General features: G+C 59.1%; 1 protein-coding gene across 2 annotated transcripts; it reads right to left on the bottom strand.

Annotated features, from left to right (window-relative positions):
* Positions 1–2432: 2432 nt before the first annotated feature.
* On the bottom strand, positions 2433–22138 carry CDA (cytidine deaminase). 2 transcript variants are annotated; one of them, XM_051858024.2, is made up of 4 exons: positions 21504–22094; positions 11870–11981; positions 7585–7642; positions 2433–3144 (listed from the first exon to the last, which is right to left on the bottom strand). In XM_051858024.2, the coding sequence occupies exons 1-4, from the start codon at positions 21655–21657 to the stop codon at positions 3028–3030; spliced, it is 441 nt and encodes a 146-aa protein (XP_051713984.1). In that variant the 5' UTR covers positions 21658–22094; the 3' UTR covers positions 2433–3027. The 2 variants fall into 2 exon arrangements, with proteins under 2 accessions (XP_051713984.1, XP_051713983.1); XM_051858023.2 differs by lacking the exon at positions 2433–3144 and adding an exon at positions 7266–7475 and having other exon boundaries at positions 21504–22138.
* Between the last annotated feature and the right edge of the window lie 430 nt (positions 22139–22568).

The following is a 22568-nucleotide window of genomic DNA, read 5'->3' on the forward strand; positions in this document are numbered from 1 at the left end:
CTCCACTTCTGATGCAGCTCCCTGCTAACGTGCCTGGGAAGGTAGTGGAAGATGGTCCAAGTGCTTGGGCCCCTGCATCCACGTGGGAGACCTGGATGAAGCTCTGGGCTCCTGGCTTCAGTTGGGCCCAGCCCTGGCCACTGCAGCCATTTGCGGAGTGAGCCAGCAGGTGGAAGACCTCTCTCAGTGTCTCTCCCTCTCTCTCTGTGTCTCTGCCTCTCAAATAAATTTTAAAAACCTGCATTAACAGATTGGGTGTTCCTTGCACCCCTGCATCTGCTCATATAATCAGATGCAGGATATGTGAGACACCCTAGGTCACTGTGTTACTTACTGTTTTTCCAAATTAAATTTTATTTGTTTGAAAGACAGACGAGGGACAGGGGGAAGCGCTGGCTGAGTCTCTCCCTAGATGCCTGCTGCTGGGCTGGGCTGAAGCCCGGGGCTGGGAACTGAATCCTCACGTGGGCAGAAGGGACTCCAACACTTGAACTATCACTTGCTGCCTCCCAGGGGACGCACCAGCAGGAAGCTGGAGTGGAGCTGGGACAGGAACCCCAGCACTGAAACATGGGATGCAGGTGTCCCAAGTGGGGTCCTAACCACTAGGCCTGCTTATCACTGAGCGGTATTTTCCGCGTCCGTTTCTAGTGCCGCTACTGTCTGTTGATTGCAATCGTGCCCGTCTCCTGCAAAACCCCGGAGTCAGCATTTCACCAGGCAGTCAGCTGCGGCTGCAGTGGAAACGTTCGCGCCTCTGGTCCGTTCCACGGGAACCTGGAACTGTGCCGTAGGATCCTAAGAAGCACAGACAGAGCTGGGCCTTGGAGCACCTGCTGCTCCAAAAACCCCGGGCCTCAGCGCTGCGGTTCTGCACGTCCGGCTGCAAATGGAGGAGGCTTTGCTGGAGGGGGCGGGGAGCCCAGCCTCCGCGCATTCCAAAGGGACATTGCTCAGATAACTTCTGGAATCCTTTGCCAAGTGCCTTCCCCAGTCTGATCCCAGGGCGGCCAGGGACGCTGGGCTTTGGGCTCTCCAGACCACGTGATTCACTTAGCCGCCCCCAGCTCGCAGCCCCGCCCGCGGCAGATCCCCCTCCTGCCTGGGTGATGCCTGCCCTAAGATCACTTAGGTCTCATTGTCCCACGGAGCACCCAGAGGACCCAGCGCTCCTGAGGGGGCACCCTGTGCTATTCATGGCTGTGTCCCCAGGACCTGGTCACAGGACGACCTAGCGCACAGCGAGCACCGACAAGTACCTGAATGAATGAATCGGCTGAAGAAGACCACTGTTTGCAAAAATTGAATTTGCCTTAAAGGGGCCGCCGTTTGTCATGCTCAGTGAAGGTTAAGAGCGCACATTTCCTGGGAGCTCCCTGGGGTTTAACGTCGCATGATTTCACCCAACCCTCCCAACGACCCCAGTGGGGACTGTCACTCCCACTTTACAGAGGAGTCTCACTTGGCAAAGCCACACGGTTCGCAGCCTGTTCAAGTGCCAAGTGCAGACCTTTACCCGTCACGCGGTACCATTTTTCCTTCGTAATATTTTTGTGGATGTTAAGTTTGTGAAAACTGTTTTGGAGACAAAACATACAGATATGTACAAAGAAGAAGAAAAACCAGTCATTCAATGCAGAATTTGACCTGCCACTAGCACCCTGGCACACTGTCTTCCAGTGGCCTCTTTTAACAAATGCCTCCAGGAGACCGAGCTGAAGGCCCCAAAGCCGTCTGGAAGGAGAGGCAGAGTGGAGCTCTGTCCACGCAGCAATGCGGGCTACTGCACCGTATTCTGAGACGGTGGGTCGGTCTGGGTGTGCCCTGGGGAAGCAGAGCTCAGCTCCCACAAGGCGCAGAAGGGGTGACCGAGCTGTCCCCTCCCCACGGTGCCCACCCCGCCCTTGGCGCGGCCAGGAGCAGCGAGCAGACCCCCCTGCTGTAGAGCTGGGTGCCCCCCAGGCCCTGCCAGACGCTTACTTCTTCAAGGCGGAGGCTGTTTCCTGTACCTTCCTCTGCAGTAGTTAGCATATTTCACACCTAAAAACCACTCAGTAAACAAAGACATCGACTGTGGGAGGATGGAAAAAAAAAATCGCTTGGAATCAGACAGACCTGGTTCCAGCTCCAGCTCTGCCGCCTATCATCTGTGTGACTTTGGCTGAGTGACTTAACCTCTCTGGGCTTTAGTTTGCTTGTTCTACAGCGAGGGCAACAACGCTAACCTTCGAGGACTCCTGGGCTCCTGTGTTGCTGAAGCCCTTGGCAGAGTGTCTGACGAACAGCAGGTGACGCTGGGGACTGAGGTGGGAGGGAAGGGACCCGGCTTCCGTTCTGGGCTCTGCCGGAGTCCCAGAGCTAGTCCCTCAACTCCTCTGCAGCCCGGCACCCTCTAAGCGGGGGAGACGCCCACTGCACAGAGCTGTTGGCACTTTATTTATTTGTTAAGATTTATTTGCAAGGCAGAGTGACAGAGAGAGAGAGAGAGAGAGAGAGAGAGAGAGAGAGAGAGAGAGAGATCTTCCATCCACTGGTTCACTCCCCAGACGGCTGCAGCTCCAGGCCTAAGCCAGGGTCCAGGAGCTTCATCCGGGTCTCCCACGTGGGTGCAGGGCCCCAAGCACTTGGGCCATCCTCTGTTGCTTTCCCAGGCACATTAACAGGAAGCTGGATCGGAAGTGGAGCAGTAGGCATCTCAAGTGGGGCTTAACCTGCTGGAATTCCGTCCCCATCTGGAATTTTTAAAGTGTCCACAGGAAGGGTGGGGGAGGGGGAATGAAGTGCCCCCAGTCCCAGCGGGGACAAGGTGGGTGCGAGGGAGGCACTGGCCCAGGCTGGGGAGGGCCTCTCGGTCACTCCGGCAGAAGACTCCCAGGCCAGAAGTCACCCTGCCCAGCCCCGCAGGGCTGGGACTCGGCTGGCAGTGTCCTCAGGCCAGCGAGGCCGTCTTTACGGAGTCCTGCAGGCGCTGTCCCCTTAAGCTCTCGGCGACCCAGGCGGTCCCAGGCGCTGGCAGTTCTCAGGCCTTCACTGGATCTTCTGCAGATCTTCGGGCCCAAAGGAGGCAGGCAGCAGCTCCTGGACTGTCCTGACCACATACGTGCCATCCGGCTTGGTCATGTACACGGCCCAGTTGGTGCCAAACTGGAAAAGAGACGGAGCCAGTGTGAAGGGGGGGGGGGTGTGGCGGGAAGACTGGAACAGACCGGGTTGCAGTCTGGCTCTCCCGCTTACTGACTGATGGCCCATCCATCCATGCCCTTTTTTTTTTTTTTTTTTTTTTTTTTTAAGATTTTATGTATTTATTTGAAAGGCAGAGTTACAGAGAGGCAGAGGCAGAGGAAGAGAGAGAGAGAGGTCTTCCATCCTCTGGTTCACTCCCCAGATGGCCGCAACGGCTGGAGCTGTGCCAATCCGAAGCCAGGAGCCAGGAGCTTCCTTTGGGTCCCCCATGCAGGTGCAGGGGCCCAAGGACTTGGGCTATCCGCTACTGCTATCCCAGGCCATAGCAGAGAGCTGGATAAGAAGAGGAGCAGCCGGGACTAGAACCGGTGCCCATATGGGATGCCGGCGCTTCAGGCCAGGGCGTTAACCCGCTGTGCCACCGCGCCAGCCCGCCATCCATGCCTTAGTTTTCTCATCTGTAAGACGGGGATGATGCTAGCCGTTCCTGGGACATAGAGCTTGAGAGAGGAGCGCGGTAGTGGATGCTGGTAAACATTAGCCCAGCGCTTGGCACGTTAATGAGCAAGAAATGCCCCCACTGCGAATCAGCCAGGCACAAGAGCGGTTACCTGACCCCTGAAGCCAGACTTCATGGAAAAGTCACACCAGATACTGCACGCACATTATTTCAGTATCCACCCTCAGTGGTAGGTGTTATTATTGTGCCCATTTTATTGATGAGAAAACTGAGACCTAGCAGAGGCAAGTCAGCAAAGACAGCTCCGTCTCCCAGTTGTGTGCTGTGTGACCTTGGAGGAATGGGTGCTCTTTGGGTGGATCTGGCACTGTGAAAGGGTCTTAGAGGGGCTGGTGCTGTGGCTCAGTGGATTAAAGCCCAGGCCTGAGGCTCCGGAATCCCAAATGGGTGCCGGCTCGAGTTCTGGGTGCTCCACTTCTGATCCAGCTCCCTGCTATGGCCTGGGAAAGCAGTGGAAGATGGCCCACACCGGGTGCTAGTCCTGTTTGCTCCTCTTCCAGTCCAGCTCTCTGCTGTGGCCTGGGAGGGCAGTGGAGGATGGCCCAAGTGCTTGGGTCCCTGCACCCGCATGGGAGACCAGGAGGAAGCACCCGACTTCTGGCTTCGGATTGGCCGTGGCGGCCATTAGGGGGGTGAACCAACAGAAGGAAGACCTCTCTGTCTCTACCTCACTGTAACTCTCTCTCTGCCTCTCTCTCTCTCTCTCTCACTGTCTAACTGCCTATCAAAAAAAAAAAAAAAAAAAAAAAAAAGATGGCCCAAGTCCTTGGGCACCTGCTCCCACGTGGGAGACCCAGAAGAATCTCCTGGCTCCTGGCTTCGGATTGGTTCAGCTCCAGCAGTTGTGGTCATTTGGGGAGTGAACCACGGATGGAAGGTTTCTCTCTGTCTCTACCTCTCTCTGTTAACTCTTTCAAATAAATAAAATAAATCTTAAAAAAAAAAAAAAGGGGGTCTTAGAGACCCTGGCGAGAGGGTGGGAGGAGGGGAGTTCAACCAACTGTGGCCTCGTGGGGACAGCCCCGGGGGTCAGGGTCAGCAGAGCTGGGGGGCCTCTGGGCGAAGCGGGCAGCGGGCGCTCGTCCATCATTCTGACGGGTGACGCTGTTGCCGGGCCTGCTCCTCCCTGCTTCGGTCTGAGTCACTGGTTCTTCCCCAGACACAATCAATCTTCCGGCTTTTTCGGAATTAATGTTTTAAGGAAGGGCAGTTTTCGGCTTGGCAGGCTCTGCCTGGCGGGCTGGACGGAGGCTGGGCAGAGGGAGTGTGCAGGGCCGGTCCCCAGCCCCCAGCCCCCAGCCCCCAGCCCTGCCCGCCCCTCCTGCGGCTTTTCTCATGCGCCCGCCCACTCTCACTTGCCAACTTCTAGTCTGGCGAAAACAGCAGCGAGCAATTGAATCAAGCCGGGGACTTGGCGCCCTGTCCCGGCTGGCTCCCTTAGGCGACCTTAGCCAAGGCCACCCTGCGGGGCAGCTCTCTCCACCCCCACCCTGTGAAGTCAGCGCTGGCCCAGCGGAGTGAGCTCTGCGCACCGGGCAGGCATGAAGCCGGCGGCGGCCGGCCCCCTCCGCTTGCCTCCCAGCGCCCCTGCACGGAGGCCCGGCCCCAGCATTCCCCTCGGCCTCCAGCGGCCGACCCGGGGCGCCAGCGCTTCCAGACAGCACCGACCCATTCATTCCCCAAGGACGGGCACAGCAGCAGGGGGAGGGGCTGGCCGGGGCTGCAGCTGTGGAAGCCTCCGACTTCTCTCAGGCTTGGGGCGCTCAGAGAATGAACGCGGTGAGGATTGAGCAAACGCTGTGCTACGGGGGCTGAAGCCGGCTCCCGGAGCTCTGGGGCCATGGGACACTGAGCTGGCGGCTCTCATACTTCCGGACCCTGGAGGTGGCACCTCTTGGGGGATGCCTGCGAGCTACCCCTCCCCACATGTACACACCAAGCCCAGAATCTTCCAGGGGTCCAGATCTAAACCACCCCTTTGCTTTTAGAACCCATGCCCTTCAGGTTTCTTTCTTTCGTTCTTTCTCTTTATCTCTCTCTCTCTCTCTTTCTTCCCCACTTATTTCTTATGGGGTCAAACATGTAGAACGTAAGATTTGCCACTGCAGCCATTTCCAAGTGTACGGTTTGGTTCCCCTTATGGGTGGGGTAAAGCGTCCCTCTGGGATAAACCCACATCCTGTGGCTTCCCTGCCGTGTCCCAGCCCTTTTGGCCTTCTTTTATTTATTTATTTTTTTAAGATTTATTTATTTATTTGTGAGGTAGAGTCACAGACAGAGAGAGGGAGAGACAGAGAGAGAGGGCTTCCGTCCGCTGGTTCCCTCCCCCAATGGCCGCAACAGCGGGGGCGCCCTTCTTTGTGTGAATATTTTAGAACTGTGCACAGGTGGTTGCTGCCGGTACGAATCACAGGGCACTTATTTGCTTGTATATTAGCTCTATTGTATTTTCAGTCCCAAGCACTAGGGCCACCTTCCACTGCTCTCCCAGGCCATAGAGGAGAGCTGGATCGGAAGAGGAGCAGCCGGGACTAGAACCGGTGCCCATATGGGATGCGGGCGCCGCAAGCCGAGGCTTAGTCCCCTGCGCCACAGCACAGCCCCCCCCCCCCCCCCCCCCCGTCTTCTCAGTCCTCTCAGAGTCACCAAGTATCTGGGCAGGAAACTCACTCTCTCCTCTGCCAGGAAATCTCCAGACCCCTGTCTGTCTCATCTTTTCTCGAGCTTTACTTTTCTACTCAAAGACAGCCCCTTCCTGGCCTTCAGAAGCAGGGGTCAGGGATGGCTTTGTGGCACAGTGGGTTGAGCCACCACCTGTGACACCAGCATCCCGATACTGGAGCGCAGGTTCAAGGCCAGGCTGCTCCACTTCCAGTCCAGCTCCCTGTTAGTGCACCTGGGAGAGCAGCGGAGGGTGCTCCCACCCACGTGGGCGACCTGAATGGAGCTCCTGGCTCCTGGCTTCAGCCTGGCCCAGCCCCAGCCATTGCTGCCATTTGGGAGTGAACGGTGGATGGAAGACCTCTCTCTCTCTCCCTCTGCAGCTCTGCCTTTCAAATAAATAAATCTTTTTTTTTTTTTTTTTTTAAAGAAGAACTGGCAAACTTTATTCCATCAAGGGCCAGGCAGTGGCAATCCTGGTGCTGCTGGCCATGCGGCCTCTGTGGTCACTGCTCCACTCCGCTGCTGCAAGGCCTGCGCAGCCGTAGATGGGAGCAAAGGGGCCTGGCTGGGTGCCAATAAAGCTTTTTTTTTTTTTTTTGACAGGCAGAGTGGACAGTGAGTGAGAGAGACAGACAGAGAGAAAGGTCTTCCTTTACCGTTGGTTCACCCTCCAATGGCTGGCGTGGCCGGCGCATGGCGCTGATCCGAAGGCAGGAGCCAGGTGCTTCTCCTGGTCTCCCATGGGGGGCAGGACCCAAGCACTTGGGCCATCCTCCACTGCACTCCCTGGCCACAGCAGAGAGCTGGCCTGGAAGAGGGGCAACAGGGACAGAATCTGGCGCCCCGACCGGGACTAGAACCCAGTGTGCCGGCGCCGCAAGGCGGAGGATTAGCCTAGTGAGCCGCGGCGCTGGCCGCCAATAAAGCTTTATTTACACAAACAAGCGGAGGCTGGGTTGGGCCCCCAGGCCCCTGACTTGGGGTGTTGAGTGCTGGACGCCTGTTCCTGCCTGTCTGGGTGAGCTCCGTGGGGGCGGCTCTGTCTGCAGAGAGCAGGTGTGGGACATCGAAGGCACTCTTCCAGGGACACAGGCGACCTTGGGCAGACCTGCGCAGGACCGCGGCTGCGTCTGCCTGCGTGGACAGCTGCTCCCGCAGGCAGCCTGGCGGAGCGCGCGGCGTCAGTTTACATCCAGGAAGAAACCGGAGCTGCTTACCTCTCTCATGACTTGCCGGCAGGCCCCGCACGGCGAGATGAAGTCATCTTCCAAGTCACTGGAGAGGCAGAGAATCAAACCCAGGTCAGTCTCTCCGCCCCGCTCCAGCGGAGGTCAGACCCATCAGGCAGCTCCGCGTCCCCGCGGACCCCACGGCCACGGGCGGAAGGTTCATGAACACGCAGAGGTGCCCACAGCCCTGCAAAGGCTGGGGAGGGTTTCTCTGTGGCCTTTTTTTTTTTTTTTTTTTTAAATATTTATTTGCTTGAGAGGCAGAGTCACAGACAGAGAGGAGAGGCAGAGAGAGAGGTCTTCCATCCACTGGCTCACTCCCCAAATGGCAGCAATGGCTGGGGCTGGGCCAGGCTGAAGCCAGGAGCCAGGAGTTTCTTCCAGGTCTCCCACACAGGTGCAGGGGCCCAAGGACTTGGGCCATCTTCCACTGCTTTCCCAGGCACATTAACAGGGAGCTGCATCAGAAGAGGAGCAGCTGGGACTTGAACCAGCGCCCATATGGGATGCCAGCACTGCAGGCGAAGGCTTAACCTTCTATGCCACAGCGCCGGCCCCTGTCTGTGTCCCTTGAGAGCCGGCTCACACCAGAGGGTGAAAGAGAAAATGTTGAGTTCTCACCTCCAAGACAATGCAGTAAGGACGCAGTGGCAGGGAGGTGAGCTCTGCCTACAGAGACAGCATGCTCCCTGGAGGAAGTGGCACTGGGTCCAGGCTTAGCGAAGTGTAGAATCTTACAGCATCATTTCGGAAGCAGCTCCTACACAGACACCAGGTTCTGTAGCAGGAGGCGTTTGACGCACGTTGTTTCACTTCACCTGGGGGGCCTCAGAACGGCCATTTCATGTTTTGGTGGCGTAAAGGAACACAGATGGTCTTCTGCAGCACCAGGTTTTTCTGTGTTGCAGGCAATGGTCATAAGTAGTATGTGCAAAGGCCCTGAGGCTCAGAGGAATTAAGACATTTGAGAATCAAAGAGAAACGTGGGCTCGTTGCATCTGGGAAAGCTCGCAGAAGAGAGGCTGACAGCCAGGGCTTGCCTCTGAGGGCGATCCTTGAAGGTGAGTTTATCCCGTATCATCTTATTGTATACGCTGTACTCTATGCACTACTTTTTTTTTTTTTTTTTTTGACAGGCAGAGTGGACAGTGAGAGAGAGAGAGACATAGAGAAAGGTCTTCCTTTGCCGTTGGTTCACCCTCCAATGGCCGCCACAGCCGACGCGCTGCAGCCGGCGCACTGCACTGATCCAAAGGCAGGAGCCAGGTGCTTCTCCTGGTCTCCCATGGGGTGCAGGGCCCAAGGACCTGGGCCATCCTCCACTGCCTTCCCGGGCCACAGCAGAGAGCTGGCCTGGAAGAGGGGCAACCGGGACAGAATCCGGTGCCCCGACCGGGACTAGAACCCGGTGTGCCGGCGCCGCAGGTGGAGGATTAGCCTATTGAGCTGCGGCGCCAGCCTCTACGTACTACTTTATACTTCGTCTTATATATCACCAGTAATGGTTTCCTCTTCTCATGTGTGCCTAGAATGTGCCAGGCACCCTGCAGAGTCTTGTCTATGCATTGTCTCATTTTGATCGACAAATATTTACTGAGCACGCACTGACCCTGGTGCTGGATGTGCAGTGGTGGCCAAACAGATACGAGTTCTTGTGCTTTGGAGCTTATAAACCGGAGAGTGGAGCCAGCAAGCCAGCACCCGGCAACCCAGCAACCAGAGTTCAAGTGCAGAGACAGGAAGAGCACGGAGCAGCCGTGGGGCAGACGCTCCCTGGTAACTGCCTTTCACCTGCGGGGCTCCCATCAAAAAATGATTCTGCTGCATGGAAAACTGGGGTCCCCTCTGAGCTTCCAGCTTCAGAAGAGAAGTCTGGGAACACAAAAGGGCGGGGACCCTGGCCCAGGATGCCCACTGGGCCAAGTTAACCCTCGCAATACCCAGGTGAAGGCTGTGGCCTCTCTCAAGCTCTTTGGGGGCTGGACCGATGCGGTCCGTCTATTTCACTCCAGCCACGTGGACTGAGAGCCAGCTGTCGGTGAGGCAGGCCTGGCTTCAGGGCCCTCTGCCGGCTGCAGGGGGAGATGGGTTTCTATGTAGAGGCGGCCACACAGGCAGGGCCCTGGGCAGGTGTGGAATCCAGCCTCCCTTCCGTGGCCTGAGGCCCTGGCTGATGCGGCCCTGCGATCAGAGCCCCAGTGAACAGCTCCTTGGACAAGGCGACCTGCACTGGGGCTTTCAAGGGGGGTAAACATGCAGCACACGGGGAAGTCAGACTTGGCCCAGGCGTTGGCCATCCCCAGTCACAAGACGGTGCCTCTGGCAGCCTGGCTCTGGGCACCGGCACACGGACCAACGTCGGCAGGATTTCTGTCATGCGTGGGTTAGGCATGGTGCCAAGGCCCTCAGGTGTGTGAGCTCACTTGATCCCGCAACAGCCCTGGAGGGTAGGGACACGCAGCACGGCACGGCCCCAGGGCCGCAGGGCGAGCAGTTGCGTCCTTGCGGAAGCAGCAATCACACCTTTAGAGCAGTGGTTTTGATTCCCTACATCCTTTGCACCAGGAACTTTACAGAGACCATCCCACGAGTCCTCCCAACAGCCCAGTGTGGGAAAAAATGAAGAGCTAGGCCCAGAGGAACTATGGGACTTGGCTGCAGCCGACAATGGAGCCGGACTGGAAACCAGTCCCACCAACCCTGCAGGCTGAGCTTGCAACCACTGCTCCACGTCTGCCCGGAAGAACGGAACAGGCCGGAATGGGCCGGCTGCATCAGGACGCTTCTTCCATGCTCCCCCCTTCCCCGGCCCCCTTCTCCCTCTCCGCTCCCTGCCCCCAGTCCTGCCTTTCGCTGAGTATCCATGGTGTTCTCCGGTTTGTGCTGACCTTGGTCACACGCTGAGATCATGCTTATCAGACTTGACGGGCTGGAAACCTATCTGCTTTGATGCCTCCAGCGGGGCCCCAGGAGGCCCGCTCAGAGTCCCATCCAGGGCTCCGCAGACGCGCGCACCTGTTGTGGGCGCAGTCTCCCGCCCTACAGATCTCAGAGGGGCTCTCAGACTGCTCAGCCCCGTCCAGCGTTTTAACAAGGCACTTGGCAGCTTCCATTCATCCACGCTCCCAATTTAACAAATCATTAGTGCAGTAATGACTGGTGCAGGGGGAGTACCTGCGGAGAGCTGCTGGGTGCACAAGAATGGGAGGTTCTGTGTAAATAAGGACATTTGCTAACGATTGCTGGCACCACCCAGGGAGGTTTCCCAGCAGGCAATGACCAGGAGGGAAAAAGCCTCTCATTTGGAGGATCCTTGACAGGGGAGGCGGCTGTGCCCGTGCCCTCTCGTTGACTTTGGCCTCTTTGTTCCCAGAAGAGCATTATTTTCTTGGATCAGCTTTGAAATTGAGTTATTTCCCCTCCCCTTTTTTTTTTTCCTACAGCGAGATTTGAACACTGATCTCTGCTCATCTGCACAAAATGTCCCCAGCACAGCCTCATTCGCTCCTCCCCCAGCCAGAGGGAAGCCAGGACAGACCTCCGGTCGCTGCGATGGCTCTGGGCAGCCTGGCCTTTCTCAAGTGCACCCTTGGCTCCACTCATTCGGGCACAAACTCTGAATAAGCGGGAGCGCCTGGGGAGGCCAGACCGCCACCAGACTTCCGGATTCTAGAAAAGACTCGTCTTGACTGCACGGTCTCACGTGGCCGCCGTGCAGCTCTTTCTGGGTGGGTTACTCACTTCTGTGTCGTTTTCCCCGGAGCGTCCATCTACTGAGAAAATGCTCACTGCCGAGAGCAGTGCGCCATTCATCGTGAAACGAATGGGGTCCGAGTCAGGAAATGGGGCTGGGCTTGACCCGCCCAGCCCGCTGAGTCTGGGTCCAGGCCCAGCCAGAACTCAACCTGCTGCCCCTTGGGTCTTAGTTTCTTTGGCTGTAAAATGGGGGTGATGGCAGGGGAGCCCGTTACCAGGTGATGTTTAGGTCCCTCCAGCTTTGGGCTTCTCTGCTTTCTGTTGTACTTTGTGGGGTTGGAACAGGAACACCTGCCCTGCAGTGGAGCGACCTTGGTCCTTGGTTTACCGACTCTGTGGGCTCATGGGGGCTGGGGCCACTTCTTCTGTATCTCTTTATCCTTGGCCTTCAGCCCAGGGTCCTGCTCAGGGCCCGGCACACAGAAAGCACACACATGGATGGGTGGACAGTAGGTACCTGCAGGACATGGGCTGCAGAGGCGAATGGGTACTGTAGCGGCAGGGCTCTTCCACTTACCTGGCAATGGCAATGGCCCTGAACTCCTGGTACCCTTCGGAGATGGCCTTCTGGATGGCGGTCCTCTCAGCACAGACGCCCAGTGGGTAGCAGGCATTTTCTATGTTGCACCCTAAAAAGAGAGGGGCGCCCAGGAGTGGATCCAGCAGGGCCACTTCCTGCTGCCTGTGTTGGGTAAGCGGCTTGCCTCATTCCAGGGCAGGGCGGAAATGGTTACCCACACATGGTAGGGAGAAGGGGAGGGCAACGTGATCCGAAGCAGTGCTGGGTTCCTGGGCCCCTTGTGCAGCGGCCCCGCCCAAGGCTTCTGCCCTCACTGCCCCAGGGCCTCCATCCTGATGCCCGGTCTGGGAGCAGGGGCAGTGCAACAGGGCGGACTAAGCAACCGACCCCCCTTGCAGAGGTCAAGGTGAAGTGAAGGCTCAGGTTCAAGAAAATCAGCAGAGCCCCCAGGCCTGGATCTCAGTGCTGGGAGCCATGGGTTGGGGTCTGCTGTGGTCTTCATGTTTTTATACCCTGCCTCCCCTGTTCATATGTTGAAATCCTAGATCCCAAGATGATAATGTTAGGAGGTGGGGGGATTAGTGCCCAGGGAGCTGCCTGTGGGGACACAGTGGCAGGAAGGTGCCAACCCTGAGAAAGCGGAGTCCCCGCCAGGCGCTGAACCTGCTGCTACCTTGAACTTGGGCTTCCCAGGCCCCAGAACTGTAAGAAAAAAACTTCTGTTGTCTAGAAGCTACCTGGGTATTTGGCTGTGGGGTGCTGGTTACCCAACAGGGCTCAGCCAGTGTTCTCCATGAGTCGTGTTGCTAAACAAACTGTCCAAGCCAATAAATCAGTGAATGAGCGAACCTGAGCCTGCGAGCTCTGTGGCAGGTGCCTGGGACGTCACAAGCATGGGGCAGTCCTGGGGCTTCCTGGGGGCGGTGGGCTCACCTCCTGGGAAGGGAGTCCTCCCTCGGGGCTAGTGTTTCTCTCAGGGGTGTTTCTCTCAGGAGTGAGCCACGGCTGCTCCCAGAGACAAAACCACGGCCTGGCCAGAGGAGCAAAGAAACACCCCATTTTCTGAGCTTTCCCTGGGCTCTGGCAAATGGTCCGCGCCACACTGTAGCCTGCCTCTCTCCGAGAGCAGCGCTATTGATGGTCCCTGGTATTCAATGCCTAGTTCTCCCTTTATGGAACCCAAGCGACTCTGTTCTAAGACGGCTGACTGCATGGCCACTCAGTCGGAGACTGTATGTCCCAGATTTCCTTGAGGCCAAGTGTGGCCATGTGACTAAGGTTTGGCCAATGGAATGTGACCCAAAGTGATACGGAAGATTTACAGATTAAATGTGTTTTTAAAATTCATTTTCATTCATTTGAAAGGCAGCCTCTCTCTCTCTCTCTCTCTCACACACACACACACACACACACACCCCTTCCATCCACTTGGTTCACTCCCCAAACACCTGCAACAGCCATGGCTGGGTCAGGCCAAAGTCGAGAGTCAGGAGCTCCATCTAGGTCTCCCATGTGAGTGCTAGGGAGTGAACCAACTTGCGCCCTCACCCGCTGCCTCCCAGGGTGCACGTTAGCAGGAAGCTGGGTGGGAAGCAGAGATGGGACTTGAAGCCCGGCTCTGGGATACGGGTGCAGGCGAGCGAAGAGTGGCTTACCTGCTGTGTCAACAGCACCTACTCCCAGCTCATATTTTTTGGCAAGGAGTTTGCTTGCCTATTAATTCCTCTTTTCCCCTTTCCCAAGCAGGAAGGTGGAGGTGACAGGGTGAGACAGCTTCATGTGGTTTATGTCACTGGGATGAAGAAGCAAAGAGAGATGACACTGTGTCAACTCATGGCGCACAGGTGCCACTCTGTCCTGGGCCAGCTGCCCGCTCTGAGTTGCGCTGTGAGAGAAAAGGGAATTCTATCACGTTTGCCTCAGTGTGGTTTGGGATCTTCCTGTTACAACAGCGCAACCTACATTCACTAAGAGGGAAATGTGCGCTCAGAGTGAGATGCATCATAGCCAAAAACTCTGAAATGCAGGGCTTAGTGATTGGTCACTGGGAGCGAGACCACACAGGGCTGGTCAGGCAGAACGCAGATGAGCCTCGTCAGCCTGCAGCAGGTTACGCTGTGGTCACCTAGAAGGCTGGCCGCTCACCCGGCGACGGGAATCGGCCTCGTGGAGAGATCTACTGAAGATATCATTTTCCTACTCAGCCTGTTGTTGCAGGAACCTCCATAGCTGCCACTGAAGTCAGGAGCAAAGGGCCAGGCATTTGGCCAAGTGGCTAAGACATTGCTGGGCCGGGGGCGGGGTAGGGGCTGGTGTTGTGCACAGTAGGTCAAGCCGCTGACTGCAAGGCTGGCGTCCAATGCCAGAGCACTGGTTCAGCCCCCAGCTGCTCTGCTTCAGATCCAGCTCCCTGCTAATGCACCTGGGAAAGCAGCAGCGGATGCTCCAAGTACTTGGACCCCTGCCCCCAGATGGACGACCCAGATGGAGCTCCTGGCTCTTGGTTTTGGCTGGCTCAGCCCTGGCCATTGCAGCCATTTGGGAAGTGAATCAGTGGATGGAAGATCTCTTCTTTCTCTGTCTCTCTCCCTCTCTCTGTCTACTCTGCCTTTCAAATAAAAAAAATCTTTTTTTTTTATTAAAAGATACTGCTTGTGACACCACCACCCCATACTGAACTGCCCAGGTTCGAATCCTGTCTCCGTTCCCAAATCCAGCTTCCTGCTGAAGTTCTCCCTGGGAGGCAGCAGGTGGTGGCTCAAGTACTTGGGTCCCTGCCGCCCACGTGGGAGACCCAGAGTGAGCTCCCCGCTCCTCGGCCTGGCCCAGCCCCTGCAGGCGTTTGTGGAGTGAACCAACGGATGAGAGAGTTCTCTTTCTCTCAAATAAAATAATAAAAAAAATTAAAAAGGAAGGAAGAAAGATGAGAAGTAGGGACGGGCCAGGCCTGGAGGCCAGTCCGCAAAAACCAGAACGTGTCAGGCTCCGGAGCGCGCCCGGAGGGGCTCTCTGGGTGCGGCACTCCTGCATGGAGGTGGCTAGAAGCAGGCACATCAGGAGCTTTCAAAAAATTCCTGTAGGACTGCTCAGCCCAAGAAGCCACAAGCCGGGGCAGGCCTGCGAAAGCCTGGGTTTAATCCCTGCGGAGACTCTGGGGCCCCCGAGCGCCCCCGGAAGTGGCTGGGAGAGCGGTGTTCTCCCCAGCACAGCACAGTCCCCCGGATGTGTGGCCAAGGACGATCACAGTGAAGGGCAGAGCCAGGGCCCCAGCAGCTGACAGGCAAGGTTACTCGGAGCAGAAAGGGCAGGGGGCGAGGGCCAGGGCAGAGGGCGAGGGCCAGGGCAGGGGGCGTGGGCCAGGGCAGGGGGTGAGGGCGAGGGCCAGGGCAGGGGGCGAGGGCCAGGGCAGGGGGCGGGGGCGAGGGCCAGGGCAGGGGGCGTGGGCCAGGGCAGGGGGTGAGGGCGAGGGCCAGGGCAGGGGGCGGGGGCGAGGGCCAGGGCAGGGGGCGTGGGCCAGGGCAGGGGGCGAGGGCCAGGGCAGGGGGCGTGGGCCAGGGCAGGGGGCGTGGGCCAGGGCAGAGGGCGAGGGCCAGGGCAGGGGGCGGGGGCGAGGGCCAGGGCAGGGGGCGTGGGCCAGGGCAGGGGGCGGGGGCGAGGGCCAGGGCAGGGGGCGTGGGCCAGGGCAGGGGGCGAGGGCCAGGGCAGGGGGCGTGGGCCAGGGCAGGGGGCGAGGGCCAGGGCAGGGGGCGTGGACCAGGGCAGGGGGCGAGGGCCAGGGCAGGGGGCTGTGGACACGCGGCTGCTGCGTGCTCCCTGGTCCCTCTCTTCACTGCTGCCATTTCACAATGTAAACCACAAGCGGAAGTGAACCTGAGCGCAGATCACGAGGACTGTGCTGGGGCGGGACTTCCGGTCACCCCTCCTGGGGGTGGTGAGTGGGTGCTGTGTCCGGGAGGAAGGAGGTGTACGAATACTTCCGGGTCAGAAGGGCCCCGGGTGGGGGCAGAAGCTACCACTCGTCCCCCGTGTCCCCTCTCCCAGGGGACGCCGCTGGGGTTGGCTGGGCACAGGGCCACGCATTGCCCTGCCTCCCTGCCGCTTCCTGCAGTGCCGTAGCTTTAGCCAGGGGGTGTGGGCGGGAGCGGGGGTGCAGTGAGCACACGGTGGTGGCATTCCGAGAACACTGCTGCCTTCCACGCCCTGCTGCACACTCGGGGCTGGGGCGTGGATGGGACGAGGAGGGCCAGTGTAGGACCGCGGATGAGAAGGAACCTGACCTCCCGAGCTGCCCTGGGCCACGACGAGAAAGAAGCAGCCTTCTTGTTCCAGCCACTGAGCTTTGTCCTTGGGCCCTTGCCCTGACATGGGGGACCCCACCTGGGAGACCCAGATGAAACTCCTGGCTCCTGGCTTCAGCCTGGCCCAGCTCCGGCTTTTGCAGCCATTTGGGGGAGTGAACCAGCGATGGAACATCTCTCTCTGCCTCTGACTTTCTCTGCCTCTCCCCTTAAAGCCCCACTCCTGGAGCTCCCAATTCAATACACAGATCTGGGTTGGAGTCCAGGAGTCGCATTCCTAACACGGAACCTCTGGGTCTTGGGGTCTGGGGTCCCATCTGAGAGTCCCCCGACCAGAGGAAGGCCACGCCCACGTGTGTGCTTGAAGACATCCTGGCTTCTGCACGTTCCTAGTCCCCTGCCCTCTTGCAAGACATCAGCTCATGGGCAAATGATTTTTTTTTTTTTTTTTTGACAGGCAGAGTGGACAGTGAGAGAGAGAGACAGAGGGAAAGGTCTTCCTTTGCCGTTGGTTCACCCTCCAATGGCCGCCGCGGCCGGCGTGCTGCAGCCGGCGCACCGCGCTGATCCGATGGCAGGAGCCAGGAGCCAGGTGCTTTTCCTGGTCTCCCATGGGGTGCAGGGCCCAAGCACCTGGGCCATCCTCCACTGCACTCCCTGGCCACAGCAGAGAGCTGGCCTGGAAGAGGGGCCACCGGGACAGAATCCGGCGCCCCGACTGGGACTAGAACCCGGTGTGCCGGCGCCGCTAGGCGGAGGATTAGCCTAGTGAGCCGCGGCGCCGGCCGGGCAAATGATATTTTAACACAACTCAAGCTCAGCTTTGTAATAAGCCACTTTTGGGTAACAGCGGAGAGGACTGAATGGCGCTCCCTGTGGGGGGGGGGGCAGGGGAGAGGACAGGGGGTCTCCCGCTGCAGGGAAGCCCTTCCAAGCAGAGAAAGGAACCCAGGGAGGGGGAGTCGGAGAGCAGGGGCTGGGTTTGGGAGCGGACAGTTGGAAGGGGTAAGCCCAGGCCGCTGGAGTCAGCCAGTAAGGAGGACAACCTTAAATGTTTCTTCCCTGTGACCCGAGCTGGCCTGGTACAGGGGTTTTTTCCTTAAGCGGCAGGCGGAGAGGGCAGGAAAGAGAGTGAGACCACTGCCCCGAGGCCATGGGCTGAACAAGGGACTCCCCCGCCCCTTGGGTGGTGCCTGCAGAGTTGGGTCAGTCACCCACTGTCCCTAGACAGTGCCACCTTGGGCAGCGCCTCCCAGGCTGGCCAAGATCCCGTAGGACTCCCCTGCACCCGTCTCCCAAGGGACATTCCACAGGCAGCCTCTGCCCCGTGTGTGCGGCCCAGCCCCCCACCCCCACTTTCTCAGTGCCCCTTGTCCCATCCCACCGCTGCTCCTGATGCTCCCCCCCACCCCCCCCCACCCCGCAGCTCCGGCTTCTCCTGGGGCTCCGCCCCTCTCTGCCTCTCCCCAGGAGCAATCAATCTGTTGCAGGTGTTAATTTATCATCCTGGGTGGCCCAGTGTGAGCAGCACAAGGCCCTGGCCAGGGTGGGCAGGAGCAGAGGGGATAATGATGGTGATTACCAGGTCGTGACAGCAGAGCTGTCTTGCAGCCAGGCTGGCTTTTGAATGGGACGGCCCAGCTGCCTCTGCGGGTGGGAACTCCAGGGAGCCTGGGCTTGGGTTCAGCTGCGGGAAGCCACAGGCCTGGGCAGAGCTGTCCCACCAGCAGCTTTCAACTCAGTGTAGAGATTCGGCTGTGCCCTCTCTGTCCCCAGGTCTCCTGCCCTCCAGTTGCTTGAGGTCCCCTCCTCTCCAAGTCCCACCTTACTGCTACCCACCTCCCCCACCCCCACCCCTCTGCATCTGGCCTCAGTCCCAGTCTCAGTAAGCAGACCCAGAAAGCCTAATTCCCGGTTTGTCCCCATCTTCTTCTGAGCACTGCTCTCTGTCTCCTCCCACCTACCCACCCTGGCCAGGGGCAGCAGGAAGAGCACAGTGTTAGAGCCCAGAACAGACTGGGCCTCATTTAGCCTGCTCATGAACTGTAGACGCTCTGCCTCCTGGTCTGGTCTGCTGAGGAGGGCTATGTGACTCAGCAGGCGCAATCACGCTACCACATCAGGACCACTGTGATTGGACGAAGAATATGCCTGTAACTGAAGATGGACCAATCAGGGCCCTGTCCTGGAATCTTTTTTTCCATCTGGAGTTGGTGGGAAAGAATTCTTTGCATTCTGTTTTCAAGCCTGTGTAGCTGAAAACCAGGGGCTGTGCAGCCGGACACCCAGGCAAGACCTGCCCGCGGGGTAAGAGTAAGAAACCGGCACCCTGAAGGTTAAAGAAAGGATGGGACATCCGAGTTCCGGATCCAGCCGCCCTGAGCCAACACCCACCCTTGTTCTGGTTCTGGCTGTGTGTGTGACTCTAGCTAGCTGTACGTGACCCTCGGCGTCTCCCTCACACGGGGGCTGTGAGATGACGAGCAATCAGCCACACGCAGGGCTTCCTGTTTGTTGCACCACTGTAACCATTAACGCTGCACCTTGACACACGACACAGCTCTGCCTCAGCTTCTCACCTAGAGCTGGCCCTTGTCACGTCCCGGGACATGTGGCTGCAGATCCCTAGGTCTGTCCCCTTCATTTCTCATGCTGCCCATCCCAGGCCGGGTCCACCTGTCCCAGGCACCGTCTCTCACATCTTTCCTTCCTCTTCCTTCCACTGGCCACCGTTGTGGTCCAAGCCATCCATTCATGCCTTCATGAACCTTAACCAAGGAGCAGGTTATGGGCCAGGCAATGTGCCGACACCATGGACAGGTAGTGACCGAGGCAGGCATTGTCTCCTTGGCACTGTTCCCTCTGCTCCAGTCACCCCGTGTACCTGTCGGACCAACTGTTTGCAAATGGCACTTTGATATCACTGTTCTTAGTGACATTCCTTGGTTCCTACTTTCTACTTCTTCAGATCTAATGCCTCTGCTCTCCTCCTGAACTCCTACACCATCTGTCCTGCAGACGGTAGTAATGATCCCATTAACAGTAGCAGCGGGGTAGCAGCCACCATTTGTGCCATTCTTATTGTGAGCCAGAGACTGTGCTAAGCACCTTATGAGCCTCCAATCAGTTAAGCCTGGATTGAACAGGACTTGGCTCCCTAAGCTGAAACCCCAGGGTCTTACCCTGACCGTGTCAGCAGTCGGTGGGAGAGGTGGGGACTTGCTCCACAGGGTGGCTAGGAGGAGGGCCCGGTGGGAGGAGTTCAGGTCCCTGAGGCCTTGCCCTCCAGGGAGGGCGTTGGCTACCTAAGCCAAGTTCGGTCTGGCTTCCCTCTCTGCTTTGTGGCTCACCATGCAACCCTTCTCTACCCCGGCTCCAGTGTTGCTCCACCAGATGCCAGACGGATGGAGCCGCCCCATCCTGGGCTGTGAACCTCCAGAATAAACCTTCTCCCTCCCAAGAGACTCCTCTCAGCCCCGCTAGTCACGCTAACAGAAAGCAGGTTCACACAGCCTCACACCAAGTGGGGAGTTCCACCTACACCATGGCAGTGGGCAGCTTTGTCTCCTGTTTTTTTCTTGAAGATTTACTAATTTAAAGTCACAGTCAGAGAGAGACAGAGAGAACCTCCATCTGCTGGTTCACTCCCCAGATGGCTGCAATGGCCAAAGCTCGAAGCTTCATCCGGGTCTCCCACATGGGTGGCAGGGGCCCAGGTCCTTGGGCCATCTGCTGCTGCTTTTTCCAGGCCATTAACAGGAAGTGAAGCAGCCAGGACTCGAACCGGTGCCCATATGGGATGCTGAGCGGCTTAACCTGGTATTCCACAACACAGGCCCCCACCCCAGGCTTCTTTTGAAGGGGCTTCCAGGGGCTGCAAAGGTGTGAGAGTTAGCTTTTTCTCAACAGGCTTTTCAAGAAAGAAAAGACCAGAGCTTATCGGCACGTGGCTTTGGAGTGATGGCTCCGGTGGCTGTCTGACCACCTGTCTGTCCCAGCAGGACACCAGTCTCAATGCTGGAAAAGCAGTCCCACTGCTGCCCCTCCCTGGACCTGCTGGGCCCCAGCGCCTCTCACCTCTGCCCCTCCAAACTCGCCCACCTGCAAGGCTCAAGTCATGTATTCAGGCACCCAGTACACAAGTGCTCAGTGCCCGCCCTGCACCTGGACAGGTGCTTTGCAGCTGAAGGAGGTCCAAGGTACAAAGATCCCAGCCGAAGCCCCGTGGGGAGGCAGGTGTGGAAGTGCGCGGCACCCCTGAGCTCGGCGCTCCAGCAGGCGTCAGCCGGGCGCTGGGTGAGGCCCAGGGGACCTTCTCTTCCCTCGGAGAGAATCAGGGGCTGACTCCACGCCCAGGGCTCTGGGAGCTGCAGGCTGCAGTGATGTTTGCGCGGTGGTTACTGTTTAACACTCGCGTCCGCCTGCAGGCCAGCCTGTGTCTCCCCACAGAGCAGCAGGCTCTGGACAGGGCAGCTCGGGGTTCCAATCCCAGCCCCGGGACCTTGGACACGTTCGGTCCTCGGCCTCCTTCTCTGTCCTGTGGGGCTTGAGGGCTCCCTGGCTAGCAGCACCCACCCCCTTCCTTTCACAGGGGACCCTCAGTCAAGGGCACTTCTCCCCCTCAAAGGTGTTTGAGACCCAGGCCACCGACAGAACCTCGACACACTGGACACTTGTGGCTGCGTCCTGCCACGCCCACGCCATGTCCCAGATGTCCTGAACGGCTGCCCCTAAGCTTAACAAGTTTGAATTTGGGTTTTCAACAAAAGCAGCAAACCAAAGGAAAGCAGCTCAGGGGTCCCTTCCCTCCCAGCTCCCCAGGCTGTCACTCACGGCTGCACCCCAAGACCCTGGGCCAGGCCCACACCCCGCTGACAGGGACCCACCTGGATGCCCTCTTCCCCCCTCCAGCATCCCCCAGCACCACTGAGGCAGAGAAGAAAGCAGCGCTTTGGGGACTCCAGTCCCGGTTGACCATGGGCAAGTCATATCCCCTCTAGGGGCCTCAGTTTGTTCATCTACAAATGGGCACAACACCTAGGTTAGGGGTTGGAGGCCAGGACATTTACTGATACGCTCTGTGGAGACCTTGGCAAAGTGCCTATCACAGAGCAGGCTACGAAGCTATTAACCCCGCCCATGCTCCAGATCCATGGCCGCCCCCTCCTGTCTCGCTGCAAACTTCCCTGGCCACCCCAGGCTCGCCGCTGGCCCGGGGCAGCAGCTGAGTTTCCGAGGGTCCGCGCGAAGAGGGGACGCGCTGCACCGCTCTCTCCGCCGCCGCTGCCCGGCCCCCTCCGACTCCCCGCCCCCGCGCCGGCCGCCGTCCTTACCCGAGAAGATCCTGCCGTCGCCCGTGAGCAGGGCGGCGCCCACGGGGAAGCGGCTGTAGGGGCAGTAGGCCGACTTCTTGGCCTCCCGGGAGCGGAGCAGCAGCTGCTGGACGTGCTCGGGCTCCAGCGCGCGGGACCGAGGCTGCTGGGCCATGTCGGTCCCCGGGTGGGCAGGTGCCGAGCGCGCGGCCGGCCGGCGCTGCGCCCGGAGCAGGCGGCTCCTCCCCCGGGGTGTGTCCCCGCGGCGACGGCCGGCCGGAGGCTCCCGGGGGCGTGCGGGATGCGGGCCGGCGCCGGTCCGGGAGCGGAGCCGCCCACAGTCAGCGCCCAGGGCGTGGCGAGAAGGCGGTGGCGGCGGCCGCGCGCTTCTGCCGTCCCGCCCGCGCCCTCGTGGATGGGGCCGGGGTGCGGTGTGGCCCGGGTCAGGACCAGCGGGTCGCGCGGGGTGCCCACGTGAGCCGCAGAGGCGGGTGTCCGGGGAGCGCCCGACTGTCCCGGCGGGTCTGCGCAGAGCGGCGCACCTGGTGCCTCTCGGGCGGGAGTTTCTGTGGACACGAGCGCGGCTCCCCCGTGCCTCCTCTCCCCCTCTCTCCTCTGGGAAAGCGAGCGTGCGGGTTTTCGGGATGCGGATTCCCGGAAAACCCTCCCAGCACCGCAGCCGTATGCTGTCACCGCCCATCAGCCGGCCCCAGGGCGAGGGCGAAACCCCAGCTAACAGGGTCCTGGGTCAGGAGTCCAGATGTGGGGTGTGCTCGCCAGTCTGCCTCTGGGATTGGTCCGCCTTCCACGGCACAAAGCTTAAAAGTCCCCAGTTCTCTGGCGCCTCCTGCACACATAGGCTAGGGTCTGTCTTGCTGTCTAAACTCTGTGCCCACACACTCCCCAGGGAATCCGTGTGGGAGCCAGAGGGCCAGACTCCACGGGCCCACAGTTCCCTTCTTGGTCTGTTGAGTGACCGCTCTCCTTCTCTGAGGGGAGGGATGAGCTGAGAGGGCAGGGCTGGAGCAGCCACATTGATTTGCAGAGTCAGGAGTGAGAAGAGCAGCAAGGAGACCGAAAGCTGCT

This window comes from Oryctolagus cuniculus, chromosome 7 (assembly GCF_964237555.1).
Source record: "Oryctolagus cuniculus chromosome 7, mOryCun1.1, whole genome shotgun sequence".
Classification (NCBI taxonomy): domain Eukaryota; kingdom Metazoa; phylum Chordata; class Mammalia; order Lagomorpha; family Leporidae; genus Oryctolagus; species Oryctolagus cuniculus.

Coding starts and splice junctions, on each gene's coding strand:
- CDA (XM_051858023.2), bottom strand. CDS start 21,657: ATGGCCCAGCAGCCTCGGTCCCGCGCGCTGGAGCCCGAGCACGTCCAG. Junction 11,982..21,503: donor CGACGGCAGGATCTTCTCGG/GTAAGGACGGCG, acceptor CTCTCTTTTTAG/GGTGCAACATAGAAAATGCC. Junction 7,476..7,584: donor GCCGGCAAGTCATGAGAGAG/GTAAGCAGCTCC, acceptor GGTCCTGCGCAG/GTCTGCCCAAGGTCGCCTGT.